The 22820-nt window shown below is 37.6% G+C and overlaps 1 protein-coding gene across 3 annotated transcripts in view; it reads left to right on the top strand.

The window, feature by feature from the left end:
• Positions 1-22820, top strand: part of SLC25A21 (solute carrier family 25 member 21) — a 272008-nt gene that overhangs the window by 189204 nt on the left and 59984 nt on the right. For all 3 annotated transcript variants that reach the window (XM_075503179.1, XM_075503180.1, XM_075503178.1), the window contains one exon: positions 12317-12400. In XM_075503179.1, the coding sequence (XP_075359294.1) occupies positions 12317-12400 (84 nt within the window). The remainder of the gene's footprint in view (positions 1-12316; positions 12401-22820) is intronic.

The raw sequence follows: 22820 nt of genomic DNA, 5'->3' as shown, positions 1-22820 counted from the left end.
GCAGTAAGTCCTTCTCATACCTTAGTCTGGGCACCTTTCAGGCTCCATCACAGGAAAAGTTGGATCCTGGGGATCCTTGGATTCCTATTTATGTGCATAGATTATATTGCACAAAGATTAGACCCACAATGGAGCAGCTAAACCTACTGCCAGCGTTATGTCACATAGCAAACCAGTAGCGCACACTATATGGCTAGCTATTTGAGCTAGCTATATAGTTACTTCTCCCATTAGCTAGCATATGTGCTAAGAAAAAGAGGGAGGGAGGTGGCATGCCTACATGTTGTACACTTACGGTTTTATTTATTGCACTCTTACTCAGTTTGGCGTTAGACAACAAATACCAATTTATGGACCAACAAAGGCATAATCCTACTCGTTATATATAATAATGTATGTAGTAATTACCTATTAGTTCTGTATGAGCATGCAGAAGCACTTTTTCAAACAGTTATTTTTTAACAAGCTCATTTTATTTATCAGTAGGCATTCAATAATTCAATAATTCAGTTAGTTTTATCTCTGAGTCCATGTAGCACTACGAAGACTTGACTAAGTGGATGTCCGGAAGGGGTACTGAACGTGGTAAGGAAACAAGGGAGTAGTCCCTGAGAAATACTGCATGGCAACATCAGAACTGCCTTTTCTTGTGCCTGTTTTTCAGTCCTTGGGCTCAATAGCTGAGTCGGATCGGCCATGTTAGCATCGTCTGCCTGCCTGCCTGGGGAGGAAAGTGTGCAAAATGCCTTTAAAAGACTTCTGTGAATGTACAAAATGAAAGGAGGAGTTTTTCTAGCTTTCAACTGGTGGTTAGTGAAACGTTTTGTTTTCTGAGACAGATATCGCTGTAACAGAACCTGAAGGTACTTCCTTGATTCAAAGATTTTCATGAAATGAAAAGGAATCATTTAACATTTCTTTTCTTTTTGGAAAAACAATCTTTAAAAGGCACAAGGCTGCAAACAAGCAGTAAAATCTGCTGAGAAGTATATCCTCCAGACTACTGTACTGCCTGCTACCCACAAATGCTTTGCTGAAATCCTCTCTCTTTTTCAAAAGTTGCCTTGCTTTGTACCTTTAAAATTATCAGCACTCAGAGAAGTCTTGTTAAATCTGAAAGAAGTCCTGTTTTCCTTTAGACTTAACAATGTTTCAGATACTGATTAAAAGGGGAACTCTCCCTTTATTCCTGAAGTCGGTAAGAAATATTATGGAAAATTGCATTAACTCTTGCAAATCCCTCTACAACTATAAAAGTACAAATGAGATCGTCCCTGCTGTTTCAGTCAGGCCTATGAACCTCAGAGCAATAGGATATTTATAAGAAAATTCCAGACATAGCAGTGGTGCCGTGATCCATATGACCCAAAGTTTCCAGTCTTTGTCTATCCTCCTGTCTTTAAGGAAAAACAGAGGGGCATAAAATGAAAACTTGGACGATCACAAATCATTGTTATGACTCATTGTAATGAATGATTTGTGCATTACTTTATGGAGTAGTTAGGTTGAGTTTGGGGAAAAAAAGAAACCTTCTTTTTTAATTTTCACCACTTTATGCCAATTTTCAAGCAACTGTCTTTCCTAAAATAACCACTCTTTTTTTTCCACACTATCCTGGATAACTAGCGAGTTTTTTCAGCTGGGAGAGTGTGTTGTGATACAAAGGTGCAGCCTTGCACGGCTGTTGTCAAGAGCCTGTTAGTGTTTCCATTACAGCATTAAGTCTTATTTTCTGGTGTTTAAAACTGGGCCGTAAAATACTTGAAGTTGAACTTTGGTAGTTTTCAAAATGTATTTACAAATAAGAAAAATAATCTCATTGGGTGGGCCTTTTTAGTTCTGCGAAAAAATAGTATCCTGACAGCTTTGTAGCAACTGTGATTCACAGTTTTGGATACTCAAAATTAGTCTTCTGACCACAGCATACAACCTGGATTCTAGATTCTCCTGAGTTTTGTTTAGCATTATTTTTTGTTGTTAACTATGAATAGTATAAGAGTTATTAGAAAAATAAAAATAAATCTGCTGAAGTCTGAAAATAGCTGCTGTTTTTCCACTACATTGAATTTGTGAGAACTCATCTTTATTTTTGTAATATCTTCATATGGTGAATTAATAGAGTATATTCCCAAGTGTCAAAGGTTTCTCTTCACTTCCTAGGATAAATTTTAATTTTACACAAAAATTTGCTGAAAGTGTGATTATGTATCTGTGGACTCTGAAAGACACTGCGAGCTACCATTTCAACACACAGCAAAATTTCCTTAAAGTTATGGGATTACATTTTTGTTTTGCTTTTTACAGAGGGAAGTGCACTATTTCAGATAAATTGTATTACAAAAAGCAAGAGTGTTCCAATATTTTACTACTTCTACTTTAAGTCACCACAGCAGAGAAAGTCATAGTGCTTCAGAGGAAATTTCATCCTTAACTTGCCTTGTTATGCCCTACTGTATGTTAAGAATTGCTGAGGTCGCTCAGCACTGGCTGATAATGAATTCCATATAAGCTGTAATATTGGGGCACAGCTGGGTGGGTAAGAGTTGAGTTTCAGTCTTTAACCCAGAATTTCCTCGTTTTACTAGTTTCATTTCAAAAGATAATGCTGCTTTAAGGGTGTACATTTTCTGTTGCTTAGCCATACAATTTAATAGAAAAAAGTCATTTTTACATGGAATCAGTATAGGCATAGTAGGTAATGTCCATGTTATGTATATTAGCTATTAGTCATTTAAAATGGTTTGTCTGTTAATAAGAAAGGACATGTGAGTTAAGGTTTTCAAATGCAGGGTATTTAGCTGTACTTTTTAGTAGAGTTAAGTCTGGTTGTATCCCTTCCAGTACTTTAAAAATTTCAGCCACAGTATCTTAATGAAATTGTTTCCCTTTTAAACATTTTCCAGCACAAGCATAGGGGGTTGGGTGAACACTCAAAACTAATGCTTCTTTCAGCAACTCACAATTTGATTTTGGCTATTTTCCACTGAAAATGAATTTGGGTTTCTGTATTTGACCATTTCTTTCCTTTGGGAGAAAAGATATTTTTGGTTATCTTTCCTACTTTGACCGTAGGGAGCAAGTGTAATGTATATTTCATTGCGGTTTGCAAATTTTTGGTGCTAAATCATTTTAATACTAAAAAAAAAAAAATCAGAATACACTGAGCTATGATGGGATTGATCTCATCAAAGAACTTAAAATGCTAATGAATACTGAAAAGTATTGAACAACCCTCAAAAAAATCCTCCCCCAACATCTTCTTGCCAGAAAGCCACAATGATTTTCCTGCCTTCTGAGAAGGAAAAGTGCTATGTGATCACCATAGGGGACACTGAAATCAAAGCTTTGTGGAGAAAACTATGTAGAAGTACTTGGCTCTTTCTACAGGAATTGTTGAAGAAAAAAGTGACTTTTTCCTGTGGGATATAGATCATAATTACATTTTCCTAAAATGGAAGTTTTAGAACAATGCTTACTGCTTGTATTTCAGGTATTGTCCAGTAATGACCAGTAGTAATTATTCATTTGAAACCTTCCTGTGGCTTATCAGATACATGTTTTATTTTACAAAGCTGCATTAAGATTTGCCTTTGTATCTTTTTGAAGTAATAGAGAATACCCCTACTTTTTAAAGGTAGCAAAATTATTCCTCTAATCTGGTATCATTGATACCATAACAATTTTAACTGATAGATGAAATTTTCATACTTACATTTACATTTTTCAAAGGGTCTAATTTACCAAAACTCAGTAATGGAATCATAGATCTCAGTAATGTCACAGGACACAAGAATGGCTCTGTGGGGTTAGAGTAAAGGTCCATCTAGTCCAGCAGAGAGAGGTCAAGAGAGGATATACATTTTTGTAATAGAAGTTAAACTGAGATAAGAAACTGGACAGTTTTTAAGCAGGCACATATTACACACTTAAATCAGCCAAACCACATTCTCATTTTTCCCTGAATTGAGAGTGGATACTGGGGCCTTTATGTAATATAATCTAATATCTGATTTCTTGTGAAATCTCTTCTAGTCATTACTTTATATTCCTCATCATTTTGTCTGTTGGTTCTCTGTAAGCTGTTTTGAAGGAAAACATATCCAAAACTAATGAAAACCAGACTTCTGTTGATATATTAGGCCACTAGTGACTACCTATATTTAAAATCATAAAAAATAACTCCATTATCTCTGACAATACAAAATTATTCCTTATGGTACCATTTTCAATGATTTGTCCAGTTTAGATAAGGGGAAAAAAAATCCATAGATTTTGGGGGGTTGTTTTTACTTAGGAAATAGAGATTACCGGAGTTTTCAGAAATAAACTATCACTGCAAAAACCAAAATGCTCGTTTTACCATTACTGGTTTCTGCAGATTCTTTCACCAGTGTAACTAAGTGCTTTATACACAAGAAGATGTAGACAAAAACCACAAGCAGTGTTTAAATTTACCTATTACTTTTACAGTGGTCACTTCCTAGCCGATCTTACCTTCGTAAGATTGGTAAGATCACACATATTGTGCGGTCTTTCAAATATAGCTGTCCCTTTACGATCACCTTAAGTTGTGCTCAGAAGTTGTATCCAGGCAGCCAAAGCAAGGTTTCAAGGACAAAATTTTACCTTCGAGGTATCCACGACACTGGCAGAGAGGCCAGCAGAGCTGTTCCTGCTCTGGCAGGACTTGTAGATAGGCTTTTCACACAGAAGAACATTAGAGCAATTTCTAAAGGATCATAAAAATGTGTGCTGTTTGCAGGTCCATAACTGAGAGGAAAGGCTGGTACTTTGTGAGGAGTTGGTAGAAGCCCACAGCTGCCAGTTCTATCTGGGACCCCAGAAACACAAGAGCGTAACAGGACTTTGAGGCTGGGAGTTGGAGATAGGAAACACTTGCCATGCGTATGCAATAGATGGGGAGGACACCAGCTCGGAGCCTCATTCCATAGTTTCACCTTGCTGTGAAACATGCAAGTATTCTCAGTATTTTCATCCTTGAAATAAAAGGGAACTTGCACAACATCATAGCTATGAGTTTGCATGATGTCTCTCTGACCAGTTTTTAGTCTGGAATGAAAAAATGGTAGTTTTCACTCAATTATTTTTGTTGTTGTTTTGAACTCCTCTACCACACATGCACGCTTATTGATGGAATTAGATTATTAAAAATATTTATGGTTTGAACTTAGTTTCTGCTGTATTTCTTTCTCAGGAAGGTATTAAATTATTTGTATGTAACTGCTATGACTAGTTATTTTTTTTATTCATTAGCAAAATTACCAGAGTAAATTTGCATGAAACAGTTACATGGGTTAATTTGACCTGCTTCTGGTCAAGTTTATTTTTGCTAAATATTCTCTTCTAAAACTACATGTAAAGGAAAATTTCTTTCTGCCATTGTAGCTACTGTATGTTTTGTCCCATGCACATAATGGAAAAGTTACTGCAGTAGCAAATGAAAAAAGTAGAATAGTTCTTCATTAGTAGCTGAAAAAATACAGCTTTTATATCTAAAACACTTTATTACACTCTTGGTATATATAGTGCTGCTTTCTTTTTCCCACTGATATTTTTGATGGAATGATGTGCTGCTTAGCTTGAATATGAAAACAAGAGATGGAGGAAAGTCATCTATAAAAGGAATAGGAAGTACAGGAAAGATGAAGTTCTTTTTCTGATTAGCGTACTTTTGTCTGGTCTAAGAATAAGACTCATATTCAGAGAACTGACCAAGAATACCAGTGAAACACCTAAGCCATTTTGTCATGTTTAGGACTTTGCTGTTTCTCCATTCAATGATGCAGTTGATTCAGGGAAAATATTTTCAAAAAATTGTATGCTCAGAGTAAGCCACACATGGGAAGTTCTCATTATTGCGGCTGAAAGCAAAACAGAATTATGAAGATGATCCTTAACTATCAGCAGCTGAATAGTTTGAGGAATAGAAATTAAATCCAGTTCTTTCCCCTGTCAAGTTGGTGACTAACCACATCCTTTTTCTGGTGCCTCATAAAAAAGGGGGGGGGAATAATCTTTTTGTTTCATGTCTTCAACACAAGGAGTATAGGCTTCTAAGGATGTAGAGCGGAGGAAGTCCAACCTTACAAAAGAGTGAGAGTTTAGACCAATTGTTTTATACGGGTTTAGATATATTGCTTTTAAGTAAACTAAAGGGAGGTAGCAACTTATGATGATCTTATTGGATTCAAATTTTGATCAGAATAGCCAATCTGTTCCATCTAACTTCTGCTATAAATTGCTAAATCTGTTGTTGGTTTAGCTCTAACTTTTACTGTGAATGTACTCATTCAGGTGTAGGTGAGTGCTTCTTTCTCATCCACTGGTAATGTTTCTTCCTTTTGCCCTACTTATATTTCATAGCAGTTTCTGAGATTTTTTTGTCAGAGACAAAGTACAAATTGCTGGATAACCAATCAGATAGGAAGAGGACAGAAGAACGGATCAGGATTGCAATAAGGTAGAGGTCAGGTGTGGAATGGACAAATTTATGAGTTGTAGTGTTTGATAAACACTTTGGTAAATGTTAGAATTCATCAGTTTGTGTTTGGCAATTTTTTATTTGACATCATAAGTGGTAGTTGATGTTCTAACTCACATAAAAGTAATCTCTGCAGATAATTTTGAATTTTCAGGGTATCTTTACAATTATTTCCATTATTACTATTCCTTTCTTTCTTCTTCTTCAAAAAAACTCATGTTCCTCCAAAAGTCATAGAGGTAAATAAACTAACAAGCATCATTAATTCCAACAAAGTGGAATTCATTTAGATGAGTTTTGAAATAATTTTTGGTAATGCTTCTCTACCCATGATTCTGGTTTATTACTTGTGAAGTAAATATGAACTGTATGAAAAATTCTGTGATTAGATGGAGGCAAATCTATGTCTACTATGGAAAATGATTGGAATAAGTTCTCTTCTTTGCCTGTTCTCTATGTTACTACTTTATTGTATTCTTATATGGTTTTTGCAGTTAAATAATCACCATAGCAATACTATAATACTTAAAATATGACCCCTGCACTAGCAAAATTTATATCTTTGACTTAAAATAATTACATTTTTTGTTTTGAAATCTAATATTCAGTTCTTCAACAGCTCATATGATTTACTGTTAAAATAAGTGACAGAATTATACTTGCAATTTAGTTATTATCCTGTAAGTAACATAAGCAACTCAAAGAGCCTGAGCCTAAAAGTGAAATAAATTATAAAGGTCCATTTTGCAGTGCAAAGTTTTGCATGAAATCTACACATCAGTAGATAGCACTAACTAGTAGTAACACCTGAATAAATGTTTAAGTTAGCAAATCAAAATCTTTTTAAATTATAATGAAGTTATTTTTTATTATAAGCATGTGAACTGTTAAATAATGTATATTTATATAAAGCTTCAGACTATACATTTTTATCAACTTATGCTGTTAAGGATAACTACAGCTAGGAGTGTCTGGAATCATGGGAATTACTGAAAGTGAAAAAAAGCTATAAATGTTGTTTTCAGTTTTCCAAAGGCTGTACATTTAATTAAAAGTTGTTTTAAATTTAACATTGCACAGATAATTTAATTTGTTTTGTGGTTATGCCATGTAACTCTCTTCTTTATAGCATCTAACACCTCAGTACCGGAGATTATTTGCTTTGGTACTGCATAAGTCCCAGTCATGGAGGGAAATGTTAGGAGCTTTATTCAAAATAGAGTAGAACATATGATAAAATCCTAGTAAGACACGTGAAGAGAAGGAAAATACAGCTAAGACTGCCACTCGTCAGCAAGCACTGCAACATGGTATAAAGCCTGGTTCTCTGAGTCAGTGTTTTTCTTTCCCTCTGAACTTTGTGGTTGAGGAACTAGTTAGCAGCACTGTATAAAAGCAGCAAGAAATTCTGGAATTTACGCATGAGGGTATAGTCTTTGCAAACCCAGTGGCAAGAATTTGGTGAGTCTAGTCTGCTCCACATTGCATTGCGGTTGTCCTACATAGCTGGGATTTAACCGCTCACTATCTACTTGAATCTAGATATGAAAATACTGGTTTCTTCCTTTTAGATTTTAAGATGACTAAAACAATTTCAGCATGAATTGGAAATCTTTCTCCAGCCCAGATCAGTAAAGAAAAGGGGGAGGATTGCTAGGTAACATTGTGGTGAACAGACTTCAAATACTAAATATCTGGATACTGTAGTGGCAGACATCCACAAGACAACTTTGATGAGATGTTCAGCAAGCATGAACAAAAAATTCAGCAACTGATAGGGAGAGAGAGAAAAAATATTACTTTCTTTTTTTTTTTTTTTCCCCCAGAAAGCACACCCATCTGCTTGTTCTCCTGAAATATTGACTGTGTTAAAAAAGACTTTTGCAATAGGAAGGGGGGCAGGAAAGCATCCTGTGGACTGAGGATTTTATAAAACTCAGAATAAAATACTGGCTATTATAAAACCAACAAAAACTGTAAGTTACGCATTGGAAACAGATACGTGTGTTTATGTAGAGCCATTGCTCCACAATATGACATATCACTGTTAAATGGTAAGTGGTTCGGAGAACTGATGAAAGGACTCAAGCATCTTCTGCATTGTGGGTTTTCAGGCTGACCCTGTGGGGAGTTATTGATCAAGGACTTTTATAACCATAAAAAATGCTCTATCTCGTGCTATCAGAATAAGAATAATTTAGGTTTATTCATTTCACAAGTAGTAGTTGTAGTGCTGATTAGTGCGGATAAGTTAAAATATTTTAATGGGTTTAGATCATGCGGAGTTTTCAATGAAGATATTGCCTTTTGAACAGACCACAAAACGTCAAATGGTTTTACATGATTTCCACCTTTTGAGATCCCAACCATGTGTCTTCTGGGGTGAACAGCGAAGGGCACTGATGTTCTTTTCTTAAACAATATCAGGACACTTCTATATCAAACAAAGCAACTGCAAAGGTAGTGTTCAGTGTCAGGGAGCATAAAAGACCAAGCCCTGTGGGCTGCTGCTACGAGCCAGAACAGGAGATTGCAAAGTGCCCCGTGGCATGGGAGCTGGAGGTGGGAGCTGTGAGGAGGAACTGAGAGAGCAGGCAGTAGGTGCCAGGGGCACACAGGAGGTCCCAGGTAGGAAGAGGTAACCTGGGGGCCAAAGTGGCTCCCATGGCTCTGTGAGCAGTCCCAGGGTGGGAGCGCTCGGTACCGCAGCATTTTGGCCAGAAATCCAAGAAGCAGGAAAATGAGAGGGAGGCAAGTTAGCCTGATGATCGTTTTTAGAGTGATAAACTTCTCAGTAAACACATGCCATGTTGGAGTGTCTGGTGACTTCTGACACTCGTTGTATGCTAGTAGTGAGTGGCAGGTCATTCATCCCAGTCCTGGAAAAGCCTCTCTACCTACATGGCCATTTGGCGCGTTTGTGAACACTGCCTGCACATTCTTCTTTTCAGACTTCAAAATAATAAATTAGATGAGAAGTTAATGCTCCAATTATATTTATAGGAGAATTTATCTTTTTTGTTCTAGCAAAGCTAATAACATACAAGGCAGGCATCCAGCTTTCAAAAATGCATGAAATTCAGTGGTTTTATAATGCTTTTAGAAAGGAATGGATTTGGAGCAGAGAAAGCCATTATGTATCCCCCAGTTGTGTTCATTCCTCTAAACAATCATTAAAAACAGGCCAGGTTGTTTTTTGAAGTGAATGCTTTCACTCTTCTGTATTATTAAGATTACTAATACAAGCAGCTGCTGCTGCTGCCTCCAGAAAAACAAACATTTTTTCAGCTCTTCCCTGAGCTTCTTATAACAAGTGCTGGTGATCAATTAGCTAGTTCATTAAAAAGTTACACATTATTTTATTGAGGCAAGCAATTCTGAATCAAAGAACCCAATTCGCAGATCTAGGTTGAAGCACATAATTGGCATGTATTTTAGGATTGCTGTTAAAGCTATAAAAAAGATTTACTAGGGAAGGAATGGATCCAAAAACCCTAAAGGAAGGAATATGTTATTTGTGTGACTCAGTGTTACAAATGGACTCATTTAATACTAAGGTCTTATCTACATTAAAACAAAAACCTGAAATAAACGTAAACCTCATTTGATTTAAGTTCTTTAGCAAGAAGCTATCCTTCATCTGATACACGTAAATTACATATGGTGTTATTGCGTTTCTTCTGGTATGATTTTCATTATTACTATCAAAGATGTATTTTTATTAAATCATTTAAATGTCATTGAGAAGTCAACACTGTGTAACTGTAAAACAAAATTATATAAAGTATGCTCACCATGTTGTCGAGATCCACAGTGAGTCTGGGATTAAAGCCCCAGTTCTACAAACAGTCGTGCATGCGCGACTTAGTGGGCAACCTTACACACATGCTGGTAGGACATGCTTGAGCATTTGCAGGGTGAAAGAGAGGGAAGGCACATTATTCAGAGGATGTTTTAGAAACAGTGGTGCTTTGTTCTGAGTTTACAAGCAGGCCAAATCTTGAAACTTGAGGAAAAGAGTTTACATTAAGAAAGCTTTATTTTTTAAATACTTGGGAAAAGTTATTTACTGATGAGTTTTTGCACCATTTCTTTAAACAAAAGCAAGCCATTTTTGGTTTTGAATGGAGAGGTATAAATAGTTAAGTCTTAAATATATTAAAATGTGCATAGAATCTACTTTCTGTTATGATTTTGATTGCTTGATTGCCACGATGTAAAAGCTTCTGTAGCTGATATTACTGTTGGACTTTGTGTGATGGCATTGAGGCATTTTCAACTCTTAGCCTTCCCAAGGGTTCTTTTCAGACAAAATGTTATGCATCAGCTCTTATTTGAGTGTAAGCCTATTGAATAGCATTCTCCTCTCTGCCAACTTGGCAGCAAGTTCTTATACTAATAAAAGAGGTTACCCCAGATAGAGATCCCAGATGTGCCTGAACTACTTTTATTAGGACTATGGAGGGGCTCAGTGTTTCCTTCTAACTGTTTTCAAAAAAGGTGTGGGCTTGCCTTCATAATTGCCCAAAGAATTGTATTACATCACTGGAAATTTTTTCCTCAAAGTGAATAAAATGTTCATGTGTTAGCACAGAACACAGCTTAGGAAATACTGATATTCAAAGCAATGAACGCCTTTTGCCACAATACAAACCTCGATTTGACACTACTGAATTCTGTTGAGAAAGAGGAGAACACTGCTGTTCAACATTGCGTTAAAAATACCTTCATTTTTTACATATTAGTGAGATTCAGTATAATAATTAGAATAAGTAACAATAGGTGTTTCTCAGAACAGCAACATACCTGTGGCATACGGCATACTTGACTATAATGTCAGTTATTCCTTGAAACTGTTGAACACTGTTGGTTGTGTAGAATTATTATTGTACTTAGCGATAACGCCAACTTAGTGATTGCCTGATACAGGGCTATTGTAGACTGGAATTGCTAACATCAATATTCTATTTTTCTGAGTGCTATATAGTAATTAGCAGTTTAAAAAGAAATTTTATTGCTAAAAATGTGTTCAAAATGTCTCCATACTATTTAGTTGAATGTGTTGGCTGCAGTTTTAAAACTGCAAGAAACAGGGTCATATACTTAGTAAAATAATATAGTTTGTTAAACTTACTGTTGCTATCCATAAATCATAAATAATAAGATGTTTACAATCTTAAATCATAATCTTGAGTTTCCTTTCAAGGCCACAAGCTTCCTGTTGAATCTTTATTGTTGTCAAAATGTGAATAGAGAAAACAAGGTTTTAATTAAAGCAATTAAAAATTTAATTGCTTGCTTTTATTGTTCATCTTATTAAATTATGAAAAATGAATGGTGCTCTAATTTCTGGTCATGTCTCTCATTGATTTTTATTGTAATTGTATCAGATATAAAAAGAAAGAAACTGCACAGTGGATTCATTTCATAGTGAAACACAGGATAGTGTTCCATTTCAGATTTTCAAAAAGAGGGTTTGACTCAAAGACTCCCATTAGTTTCAATGGGCTTTGGATCAGGCACAGGGTTAACAGCTTATTTTTCAAACAACTAGAAAGAGGTGTAAATGTCAAAGGTGATAGCTATACTGTGAGTTCCATAAACTACAAAAAAAGTTACTACTAAAGCTCTATTTTTCCTTAGTTTAACAGCTTCTATGAAAACAGTGTTAATAAGTATATAAGGAACAGTATATAATAATGAATCAGATACGTAAAAAACCTTTAAAACTCCTTTTATATCATAATTGGAAAGTTAAAAGTGACTTAAAATCCCTAACTTCTCATGCTGTGATGTAAATTGTATTTTTTTTAGGTTCCAAATTCAAAGAGGGAAAACTGATCCGACCGGTTACAAGAGCCTGGGGGACTGTTTTAGGACTATTTTCCAGCGAGAAGGGTAAGAGTATATGTTTTTAAAATTGTCAATTTTATGTGACCTTTTTTAATCACCCATTTTCCAGACATTAGATCCTCTTTATATTCCACCCTTTTTTGCAATTGCTTGAATTTGGCAAACTTTTAGTCTTATATAATGAGCACAATTTGAAAAGTCTTAGGATTACTTACACTCAATACCAAATTTTGCTATTAGGATATGTTTAAAGACCAGAATGCACAGCTGTGTAGAGACACTGGGGCAAACTCCGCTTCAGTACTGGGAGCAGAATGGCCACATCAGCGTAGTGCGGTATCTGGGCTCTTGTATCTTCTTGTCCTGGTTTTCTGAACTAGCTCAGCCTGAGCATTACCATTTCAGTGAAGTACTTGTTTCCAAGCTCTGATGAACTGGCATTCCCAGTTAGCTGTGGTAGACAACGTTTCCAGGACCTGTGTGAGTAAAATTCCACAGCTTTTTAGTTTGACAGAATATGGAAAAGGATTTATGGTCATTAGTCACCTGAATCATACTGACTTCAGAAGGTACCACTGCTCCAAGCCTGAGCTCCTCTAAGGGACTTGGGCTCTGATCCAGAAAGGCATTTAAATACACGCTTAATTTTATGAGCAGTCCAGTTAAAGCCAGTGAATGTAATGGGACCAATCAGATGCTTAAAGTTAAGCCTGTTATCCACAGGAGCTCTTCGGCAGCTAGCCTTTAATCAAGGTAACTCTAATTAGTAAATCCCAGTTTTGAGTAGCTGGCAGGCTTTCCATAAGACCTCTGTAAATACAATAGCAACCCATTTTTTATCCATATATTCATCAAAATGGAACTGTTCTCGTGTATGGTGGCATAGATACTATGTATGGAGGCAGCATAGGTGCAGTGGGGCACAGGCTTCTTGTGTCCACAAACTGTACTGGAAAAACAGAGGTGAGACGAGCAGTGAAAATGAAGAACTAGACCAGTTTTGTTTCTTGCAGTGAGGTTTAGCTAAGCTACACTATGGAAGTACATAGATATAGAACTAGATGGTTTGTATTGCTAAAGTAGGGAGATGTAGAGATGTTTCATTAAGGTAGTGAGAGAGGAAGTCGTCACATTTGCCCTGATCAGTGGTAAATTCATTTTTGATGAAAGACTAGTGCTGTGCATTATCACTACAAGGCATTAAAAAGCTTAAAAACTAAAAAGGTTTCACAAAAATTATAATTTTTCGCTTCTGGGGTTTTCTAAGCTGAGTATATGTTAATTTTTATTGCTTCGCAAAAGAAAACTATGTTTTCTCAATAGGAAAGTATTAACATTTACAATCATGTCAATCTATTTTTAAATACAGAACTAGTTTCAATATTTAAGTCAGTGAGCATGAAAACTCTATTTATCTCATCCAAACTCACTGATATTTTTATTTTGTTGAGCTAGTCACAAAATGTAAAATTAAGAATGGGTAGACGTATCTGGAGAACAAGTCTAAATCAAGAGACAGCTTCCAAGTTAATTGGTTTTAGGGTCTTATTTTATTACCTATGTGATTATATAATTGTGTAACTGGATATTTGTACAACCCACATGTGTAAAATAGTGGCAGGACACTGCAAACTTCAGTGTACCTTACAAAATACAGTTCCCTTACTATTTTGGGGGAGGGGGGAGAAGGAAACAAATACTCAAGGGAAAGGAAATACTCAAGGGAAGGAAAACAAAAGCAATTGAAACAAATATGTTTCAATTGTTTTACATGTTGTGTTTTTCAAATGCTTTTCAGAGACATAGCTATCACTTATTCTGTGGATTTAATTCCATTGTTATTTTCCCAGTGTTCAGACAGTGTGCTGCCTAACAAGCATAAACTGTTTGTGGAGAAACAATGAAGGGTCTGAGCACAGTAGTCATCTGTGAATGAACTTCAGAAAGGAGAGATGAAGATTGCTGGGTCGGGGTTCTTTTTCTGTAGAATGCTTGTGCCTCAATACTGGAACCAAACCAGAATATTTTTTTATATTTATGTCAAAGCATGACTCTGTAAGCAGGAAAAGAAGATGATTACATGAAATTATTATAGATTTAAATCACAATTTAGCAGTGGATTGCACTAAATTTCTGTCAGGCTAGAGCTAATACAGAGTTTTACTTGCCTGTTGCAAAAGCAGTCAATACTGATCTAAACAAAAAGCAAATTCTATGAATACCTATTTTTCTCCAGGAAGTTAGACAGAGGCAGAAGGTCACATTTAAAGAGTCATCAGTAGTAAGCACTAGGAAAAAAGGAGACAAAGAATCTCAGATACAATATAATCTTAAATTTTGGCTAAAAATAAAAAAAAAATAATCAACTAATCCTGAAAAACCTGTTTGACTCCATGAGTCTTGCATTCCCATCTGCACAAGTTGTCCAGTTTCTGGAGCCTGGTGATTATGACACTTGTGAGGGAAGTGAGAGAGGTGACTGTAAAGTATTTTAGTTAGTGGAAACCTTGAATCCTGATAACCCCCTCCTTGGGTGACCACAAAAATACGCAGAAGAGAGCACCAAGAAAGGGCTTCACATTTAGATACGAGGCAAACAAAAACAATATATGAGGTGTTCAGATTTAGGTGTGTAAATCTGGGAGAGAAGGGTATGAAAAATTCATTCATGCCCCATGTTTATTTCATATTGGCAATATGAAATACCCCTGTCGGTGTGTGGCATTTTTAGACTGATTTTCTGAAATATCTAATTCAGTGTGCACAGACTATAAAGAGTCCAGGCATCTCTCTCCAGCACTCAGAATTCCCTACTGGCATATGTGATTTTATGTTAAGTTGACTACAAAACAAACTAATTAAATAAAGGAACATAGTGGGAAAAAAAATGTTACTAATGGCCTGCTCCTGAAAATGTTTACATTTGGGAATAGAGCTTATGCTCATTTGTACTTACATTTTCAATAGTAGCAGTTATGATGAGCTAGAATGTCAGAGCCCAGTTCAGATAAGACACTTCCTAATGCCTTAATTTTTTGACCTTGTTATGTTGAGGTTAAGTATGCAGAATCAGCCTCGGAAGTACTTATTTTTATGAATGTACATGCAACTGTTTCATTTACTGCAATGCCTTTTACTGAAAATTAACCGGTATTATGTTACTGCAGTATCACAGTAGCAATGTGATGATTTCATGGAAAGCTTCTTCATCACAAATAATGGCCAGGATTTCTTTAACCAACCCTCTGATTTTCTCGTCATTATAATAAAAAGGACAGAGGAAATATTTCCAGTCTAACCGCTAATAGAACACTATCCTTTTCAAAGAATCTGAAGACTCCTTTATCTTCACAAAATACTAGAAATTTCTTAACCAAAAAAACCACAGAAAAAAAAGCCCTACAAAGGCTCCCTTCCTCCAGCCTTTGAGTGGCTCTTTAGATGGAAATAAATTTTCTCCACAGGGAATTAAATTCTTCAAAGAAGGATCCATCCCTTGAACTCTTTTCTTGTCTTACAAGAAAATGGGAGCCACAAAACATAAAATTTAATTGAGACTCAGTAAAGGAAGGCTCAGATGAGCAGAGCGTTAAAGGTCACATAGCTTTCTATTAAAGGGAGGCAGGAGTATTAACTTCAGGGCTTTTGTGAACTTGTGTTGGGAGCATCCAGTCCCTGCCAAGTGCACGGGGGCTGCAGCGACGCGAATCCTCTCAGGTGGTGAGCAGCCTCTGCTCAGCTGGAGTCACTAGGAGCCGTGTGTCCGAGCCTCTCTGGTTTCGCTTATGAGATGATACATGAATTGACAGATCTTTGACAGCAGAGGTAAACCCACCAGGAGCATATCTGTTTATTGAGGAGTGACAGCTTTATAGCCGACATAAAAATAATCTGATGTTTATTGGGGAAAATGTTTGCATACAGGATTAACAGAAACCATTAATAGAGAAAACTTCTCATTCTTTTTAGATCCTACAAACAAGAGGTTAGATTATGTTAAATGACCGATTTTTGTATCATCGTCATCTTTACTGCATTTGTGTTCACTCACTTTTTCTTTGATAATGGCTTAGGTTTGAATATGAAATGTAAGAATAAACCAACGGTCTAGCTGAATGTATGTATATGTTGCATTTATATTAAAGACACATGGTGTTGTGTCTCAGGTTAAGAATGGAAACTTATGCCCATCTGCACTGTCTTAATTTGGAGTTACAGCACTAAAATGATGGATGCTGTTATTTCAAGTCTGTAAACAACTTTGTTCTTATAAACTTCGATTTTCATGGGCTCATAATTTTAACAGTAAATGTTCTGGGTTACAGTTGGCTTTTTTTGGTAGGCACTCAGTCAAGAAACCTGTTACTTTCTCATTCTTTGGTTAACTTGCCTGAAATAAAAAGGGTAGTGGTGGCCTGGTTTCCAGTTTTATAACAGTTGAATAAGTTACAGTTAAGTGCTGTTAGCCTTTCTTAGAACTAGATGGTCCTAGGAAAGTGCAAAGCACAATTGTCATTGATCATTTGAGACTTCATTACTTCTACTGAGTTATTTGATTATTTATGTTGAATTGGTTTGGGAAAGAGCAATTATCTCCGTGTTTACACAGCCCAATAGCTTTATAACTATTCCTGTCTTGTTCTCAGCACCACCTTACCACTCTCTTGTACCTATAATTGTCTGTATGACCACACACCTTTTTTTTAATAAGCGACACCCTTACTCATACATTAGTGGGATTAGGTTATAAAGCTGCACAAAACTTGTCAGCTATGGGTGGAGTAGGTGGGAGAACAGCCTAGACTAAGCAGGAGCTGGATGAGTGCAGAGTTGTCAGCAAACACGCAGAAGCGGGAGGGTTCCTGGTTTACGTGATACCAACGATCATTCATCAATTAAGGAATTTGCTAGCACTCTCCTTTGTTCTGGCTCTATCCGTCAGCTGTCTGTCATGGTAACAAGTGCTTGAGAGACTACAGCAGTGCTCTTGAGGCCTGGCTCTCCCATTTGGCTGCAGATGATACGCCGTTGCTTCTAATTGCCAACAGGTCAGGGAAGGAGACTTGCAGGATTGCCAGCTCTGCAGGCAAGCACTGTCCTCTGGCACTCACCAGCAATCATCACTGCCCGTTCCTGGGGCCCAGCTGGATGTGTGCTCTTCCAGCTGGGCTGAGGAGACCTATCAAAAGGCTGCCAAATAAGTGTTATACAAGATACAAATACTTGGCTACCCTGCGCATGAATCCTTCAATGAAATTGCTGACCAGGGAAGTGTGACATGGTCAGTCATGCCAAAAATCCCTTTTCCCAGCGAGCAGTTATGAAGCGGAGATTCATTTCCACTTACTGGACGCATAAATTCCTCTGGTATCAAAAGACCAGATTTTAGGCTCTGCTTTAAGTGCTCTGAGGCAAGCAGAAGGGCAGATTAAGATGTTATTTCCCCCCACAGCTATCTGCCCCAGCCTTTGGTTTCTTGTTAGCACTTCATACCAGGAGGAGCAGAAGTGAACTTGGACCCATGCTTGCTTGCTACCTTCAAGAACCTTGTTTCTTAGTAGACACCCACCTGCACTGCCAGTTTCAGAGACTGTGACTTGCAAACTGAAGTACAGGCACTTTTTCTCTTCTGCCCCCACTACAGGAACAGTAACTTCCACCTGAACACTGAGGAAGGTCTGCTAGCACTTGCACTTCAGAAATATCTATACATGGATCCATCTCTTTTCTAGTCCTACCGGCCTGCCTCGCACTTATGAACTATAATACTTGTACAAGCCTCACTAAAATGAGACTGAAGATGCAAAAAAGGGCACTACGGTACCCAAAATGTCTATCTGTATCTATCCTGATGCATCCCCATAGTCCACAGTATATTGCTAATTTTTCTTCTCTCTATCCCACACATTGAAGAATTATTCTGTGAGTCACATTATGCTACATTGGCATCTTCCTGCCATGCTATTGTGTCTATTGCAGACTTCACTAAAAACCTGTGATTTAGAGTATCAGAAATAATTATCACATTCCTGTGTGAAATAATATAATCTGAAACATTAAGTGTCAATTAGGCTTTATAACGCCTTGTTGAATTGAGAACTGTACCTGAAATTGTGAAGGACAGTGTATTGGCTTAAACTGTGAACCTGTGTGAAATCTCTTGGCTTTTGTGGATAAAAATTAAAGTCTTACGGCTGAATTTTTGAACCCTTATGCTTGCTTCACGTATCTTTAAAGGAGAAATGCTCAGTGTTAGAAAAGCTAGTATTGGATATTTTCAGGGAGTATGAGCTTGCAAAATGTGGCAAGTTCTTTTAGTACGTAATTAAAATTACCAGCTGTTTACTCTGTCCGTGTACTTTTGGAAGTGAGCAATTCCCTTTGCTTTGCCATTTTTTCTGTTGGTTGAGACTTGGCTCTTACAGTTCCTCTGCAGGCAAACCACGACACTCCTCAGCAACCGCACTTGCACGTGCACAGTTTGGAAGACAGGATTCACGTGGCCCTGTGGGCAAAGGGGGTCACAGATCTGCAGTGAAAGGAAAAGAGATGCCTTAGCATAGACTTTAGCCTCTAGGTGCCCCACGATGAAAGAATTTCAGAATTTTTTCTGGGTAATTAGCAAGAGTTCCTTCTTCATAATCTGTGACATATACATGCAGAGTAATAGATCTGCTTTCCCTGTAACTGTTCTTGGTGCCACTTGTTCTCACTTTACTCCATGTCTGACTCTACATAGACCTATGTGCAATATCTGGTCTTTCTGTTTTCAGTTTCATTTGGTTGTCTATAGTTTGTTTGGACTTGTGTTTTAAAACCATCATTTGTGTTCTTACTTTGAATGGATGTTGAGCCATAAAATTTAAATGACGGTACAGCCTTGAGTAAAATCATCATTAAGACTGCTTTCAAGATTAGAGAAGAGGAAGGCAGAAAATTTGACTGACAGAATTTTCCTAATAATTTACTTTAAGATTGTGATTTATATTATGCTCACAAGGTTTTAGATTAAATATGGCCACAAAGGAGACATCTTTTGTGTATCTATATGAAGGTGATGTGCATTCTGCTTTCTTTTGTAAATTAACATTCACATTTGATAACTCAATTTTGTCTCATTTCCCAATAAAGACAGCAAAAATCTCAGGAAATTCTGATGCCTCCTTATGTTTAAAAATCTGTGTACATATGTGCATGCATGCCTATTTATAAAATATTCATGCATCTTTAGTCTCTAAGTAGATAAAAATTAACCAGTTCATAATCAAGTGAAGTTTGGCCAACAATCCCAAGTGACTGGATGCTTTTGCAACACTAGTCAGTCATGAAACGAAGATGATACTTGTTCTTTTAATCTATAGGTCTCAAAATACTTAACAGAAGAAGGAAGTATCATTATCTCAACTGTACAGATAAGGCATACTGAGGTATAAAGTGCCAGGGAGTCAAGTAGATCTGGACTGGAGCATGTATAGAGGTGGTTCTCATGGAGCAGGCTGATACCATGTCATTTGTTTGCCTATGGTAGCGTGTTAATACCAGAGCTCTGAAGAACATTGTGTTGGACATAAAATTGCATTCTTTGATATGGGCTCGTAATTCAGAAGGGGTCTAAAGACTTATTTGGCAATCCATTTTATGAAGTAGTTTGTCCGAGGGCATACATGGAGCTAGTGGCAGTTTTTAAGCCTGAAGCTGGATATCCTGACTGCAAAGCTAGCGCCCCGTTCAGTGGACTGCGCTGTCTCCAGATAGTCAGCAGTATTTACAGTGATGTTACTGTCATGAGGTTTTCATCATCCCCTTCAAGCACGAATTCTCTGTTCCTGACTGGAGGTTCCCTACCCCCATCTTCATATGTTAACACTTGAAAACATAAGAAATGGCTCTGGAATGTGGAAAACTTCTATTCCCAGTTTTATGCGTGTAGCGCTCTGAAATACAATGAGGTTGCACCGGTGTAACTAAGGGCAGCATTTCGTTAACCACGTTTTTGTTACTGGTGGACAGGCATTCTGCTTGCAAAATTTGATCTGGTATATGTGGCAACACAGTAAACAAGCACATTCTTTTAGAGAATCACTTCTGAGAATCATATGCTTTAAAGATGAAACATATGCTTATTTATTTCCCATAGGAACAGAACACAATAAAATCATGTAAATCTTATAAGCACCTTAGAAGTAAACAGGCCAGACCTTAACTGGCATTGGTCATTGCCATTTGCTAAGGCCACTGGAGGTACACCCATTTACACTGGGTGTCTGTTCTGTAATTTTTTAAAGGTACAAGTTGTATTTTTTTTCAGTTTCAAATATTTTCATAAACAGATTGTTTTAATCTTAAAGTTATGATTTCTTGAGTGTCTCTATTTTCTACTAATATAAAGTAAATAGAACTCATTACAGTAATAGTATTTATAGCAATAGCTCCTACAGGCCTCAGTTTGGAATCAGATGACTGCATTATAAGATGCTTATACTTACAGTAGTAAGATACCTATAAGAATCGTTAACAATCCATTTTTATCTATCTACTCTAGTTAGCAAAAGATCAGCAGAACTTAAATTTTTAGTCCTTATGATTTTAACATTCAAGAATATTTATCATTTTACCACATTAAGTTCCTGTTGGTTTCAAACATCTTGTTTAAATAGATCAGTGTAATAATTATGCTTCTAAAAAACCTCCTTTTAGTCTAGTGTATGGAAAATATCATACTATGCTGTATCATTGGATTCTCTGAATGTGTTTATGCTGTCTGAATGTGAAGAACATATTGAGAGCAGTCCTGATGAGAAGGACCTTAGGGGTGTTGGTTGATGAGAAGCTCAACATGACCCGGCAATGTGCAGCCCAGAAAGCCAACCGTATCCTGGGCTGCATCAAAAGAAGCGTGACCAGCAGGTTGAGGGAGGTGATTCTCTCCCTCTACTCTGCTCTCATGAGACCCCACCTGGAATACTGGGGGTTCAGCTCTGGGGCCCCCAACATAAGAAGGACATGGACCTGTTGGAGCGAGTCCAGAGGAGGGCCACAAAGATGATCAGAGGGCTGGAGCACCACTCCTATGAAGACAGGCTGAGAGAGTTGGGGTTGTTCAGCCTGGAGAAGAGAAGGCTCTGGGGAGACCTTATAGCAGCCTTCTACTGCCTGAAGGGGGCCTACAAGAAAGCTGGAGAGGGACTTTTTACAAGGACATGTAGCTATAGGACAAGGGGTAATGACTTTAAACTGAAAGAGGGTAGAATTAGACTAGAGATAAGGAAGAAATTCTTCACTATGAGGGTGGTGAGGCACTGGAACAGGTTGGCCAGAGAAGCTGTGGATGTCCCATCCCTGGAAGTGTTCAAGGCCAGGTTGGATGGGGCTTTGAGCAACCTGGTCTAGTGGGAGGTGTCCCTGCCCATGGCAGGGGGCTTGGAACTAGATGATCTTTAAGGTCCCTTCAACCCAAACCATTCTATGATTCTATGATCTGCCAGATTTGGTAGCCCAGAATAATGGCCACGAATTTCTCCTGCTTCAGTAACTGATTCGGCATGAGGGGTTGCAGTACTTCACAGCGGTGACAGCAACATTCCCCAGTGCTCCAAACAGAGGTTTGCACCTGGGGTCCTGATGGGGACGTTTCTGCCCAGCACCATTTGCCCCGCTTCAGGCAGCAACGCAGTGCCACAGCTGAGCCCTGAAACCTCCTGTGCCTTCAGGTGCAGTCCCCACTGCGTGGAGCAGAGGGATGCTCCACGGGCAGGCAAGCTGCTGAGCCGAGAGCCATCTAGAGTTAGAAAGCTGGGAAGAGCTCGCACACGGTGTGCCGTACATGTTGCCCTTCTTCAGGGCTTCCTTGGCTCAGCCAGAGCTGTACAAAGATTTTCAGCTAGTGAGAAGCTTTCAGGTCAGGAACCAAGACCCCTCCGAGAGTAGTCACAGCCAGGGCTGCATAGCCTCTGAGCAAGGATTTCCTTAATTACTGTTAAGGCTAAGTGGCTAAATTAAGCTTAAGTCATACTTTTGGATCACGCTGCTTTTTGGGGATCTGTCCCTTACACAACTTGCTTGTTCCGAAATGGTATATATATAGTGCCATCAGCGTCTCCGGAATTGAAACCTGTATTTAAAAGGTGAGAAACTGATTCTAGCCCTGATGGAGGGGCGGGGGATCTCTCAAATCTGAGCCGGTGCAAGGCTGTCATGCCCAGCTGCAGGCAGATAAAAGGATCTGAAATCTATCTGAAACCTCTTTCTTATCAAAGGTAATAGCTCTGAAATCTGATGATGACATTGGCAATAGTCAGCTGTCAGAATTAACTATTTATCTGTTATGTAAATCTAGCCATTAACATTTAACATTTCATAAACACAATAGCAGTTGCATCATAAGATGCAAAATTAATTGCAATTATGTGCTGTTTCTTTAAAAGGCAAATTGTTATTTACTTCTCCGTAATGCGGGTTTCTAGTA

This window comes from Mycteria americana, chromosome 5, assembly GCF_035582795.1.
Source record: "Mycteria americana isolate JAX WOST 10 ecotype Jacksonville Zoo and Gardens chromosome 5, USCA_MyAme_1.0, whole genome shotgun sequence".
In the NCBI taxonomy this organism is placed as follows: domain Eukaryota; kingdom Metazoa; phylum Chordata; class Aves; order Ciconiiformes; family Ciconiidae; genus Mycteria; species Mycteria americana.
This window is presented reverse-complemented; position numbering and strand designations above follow the sequence as displayed.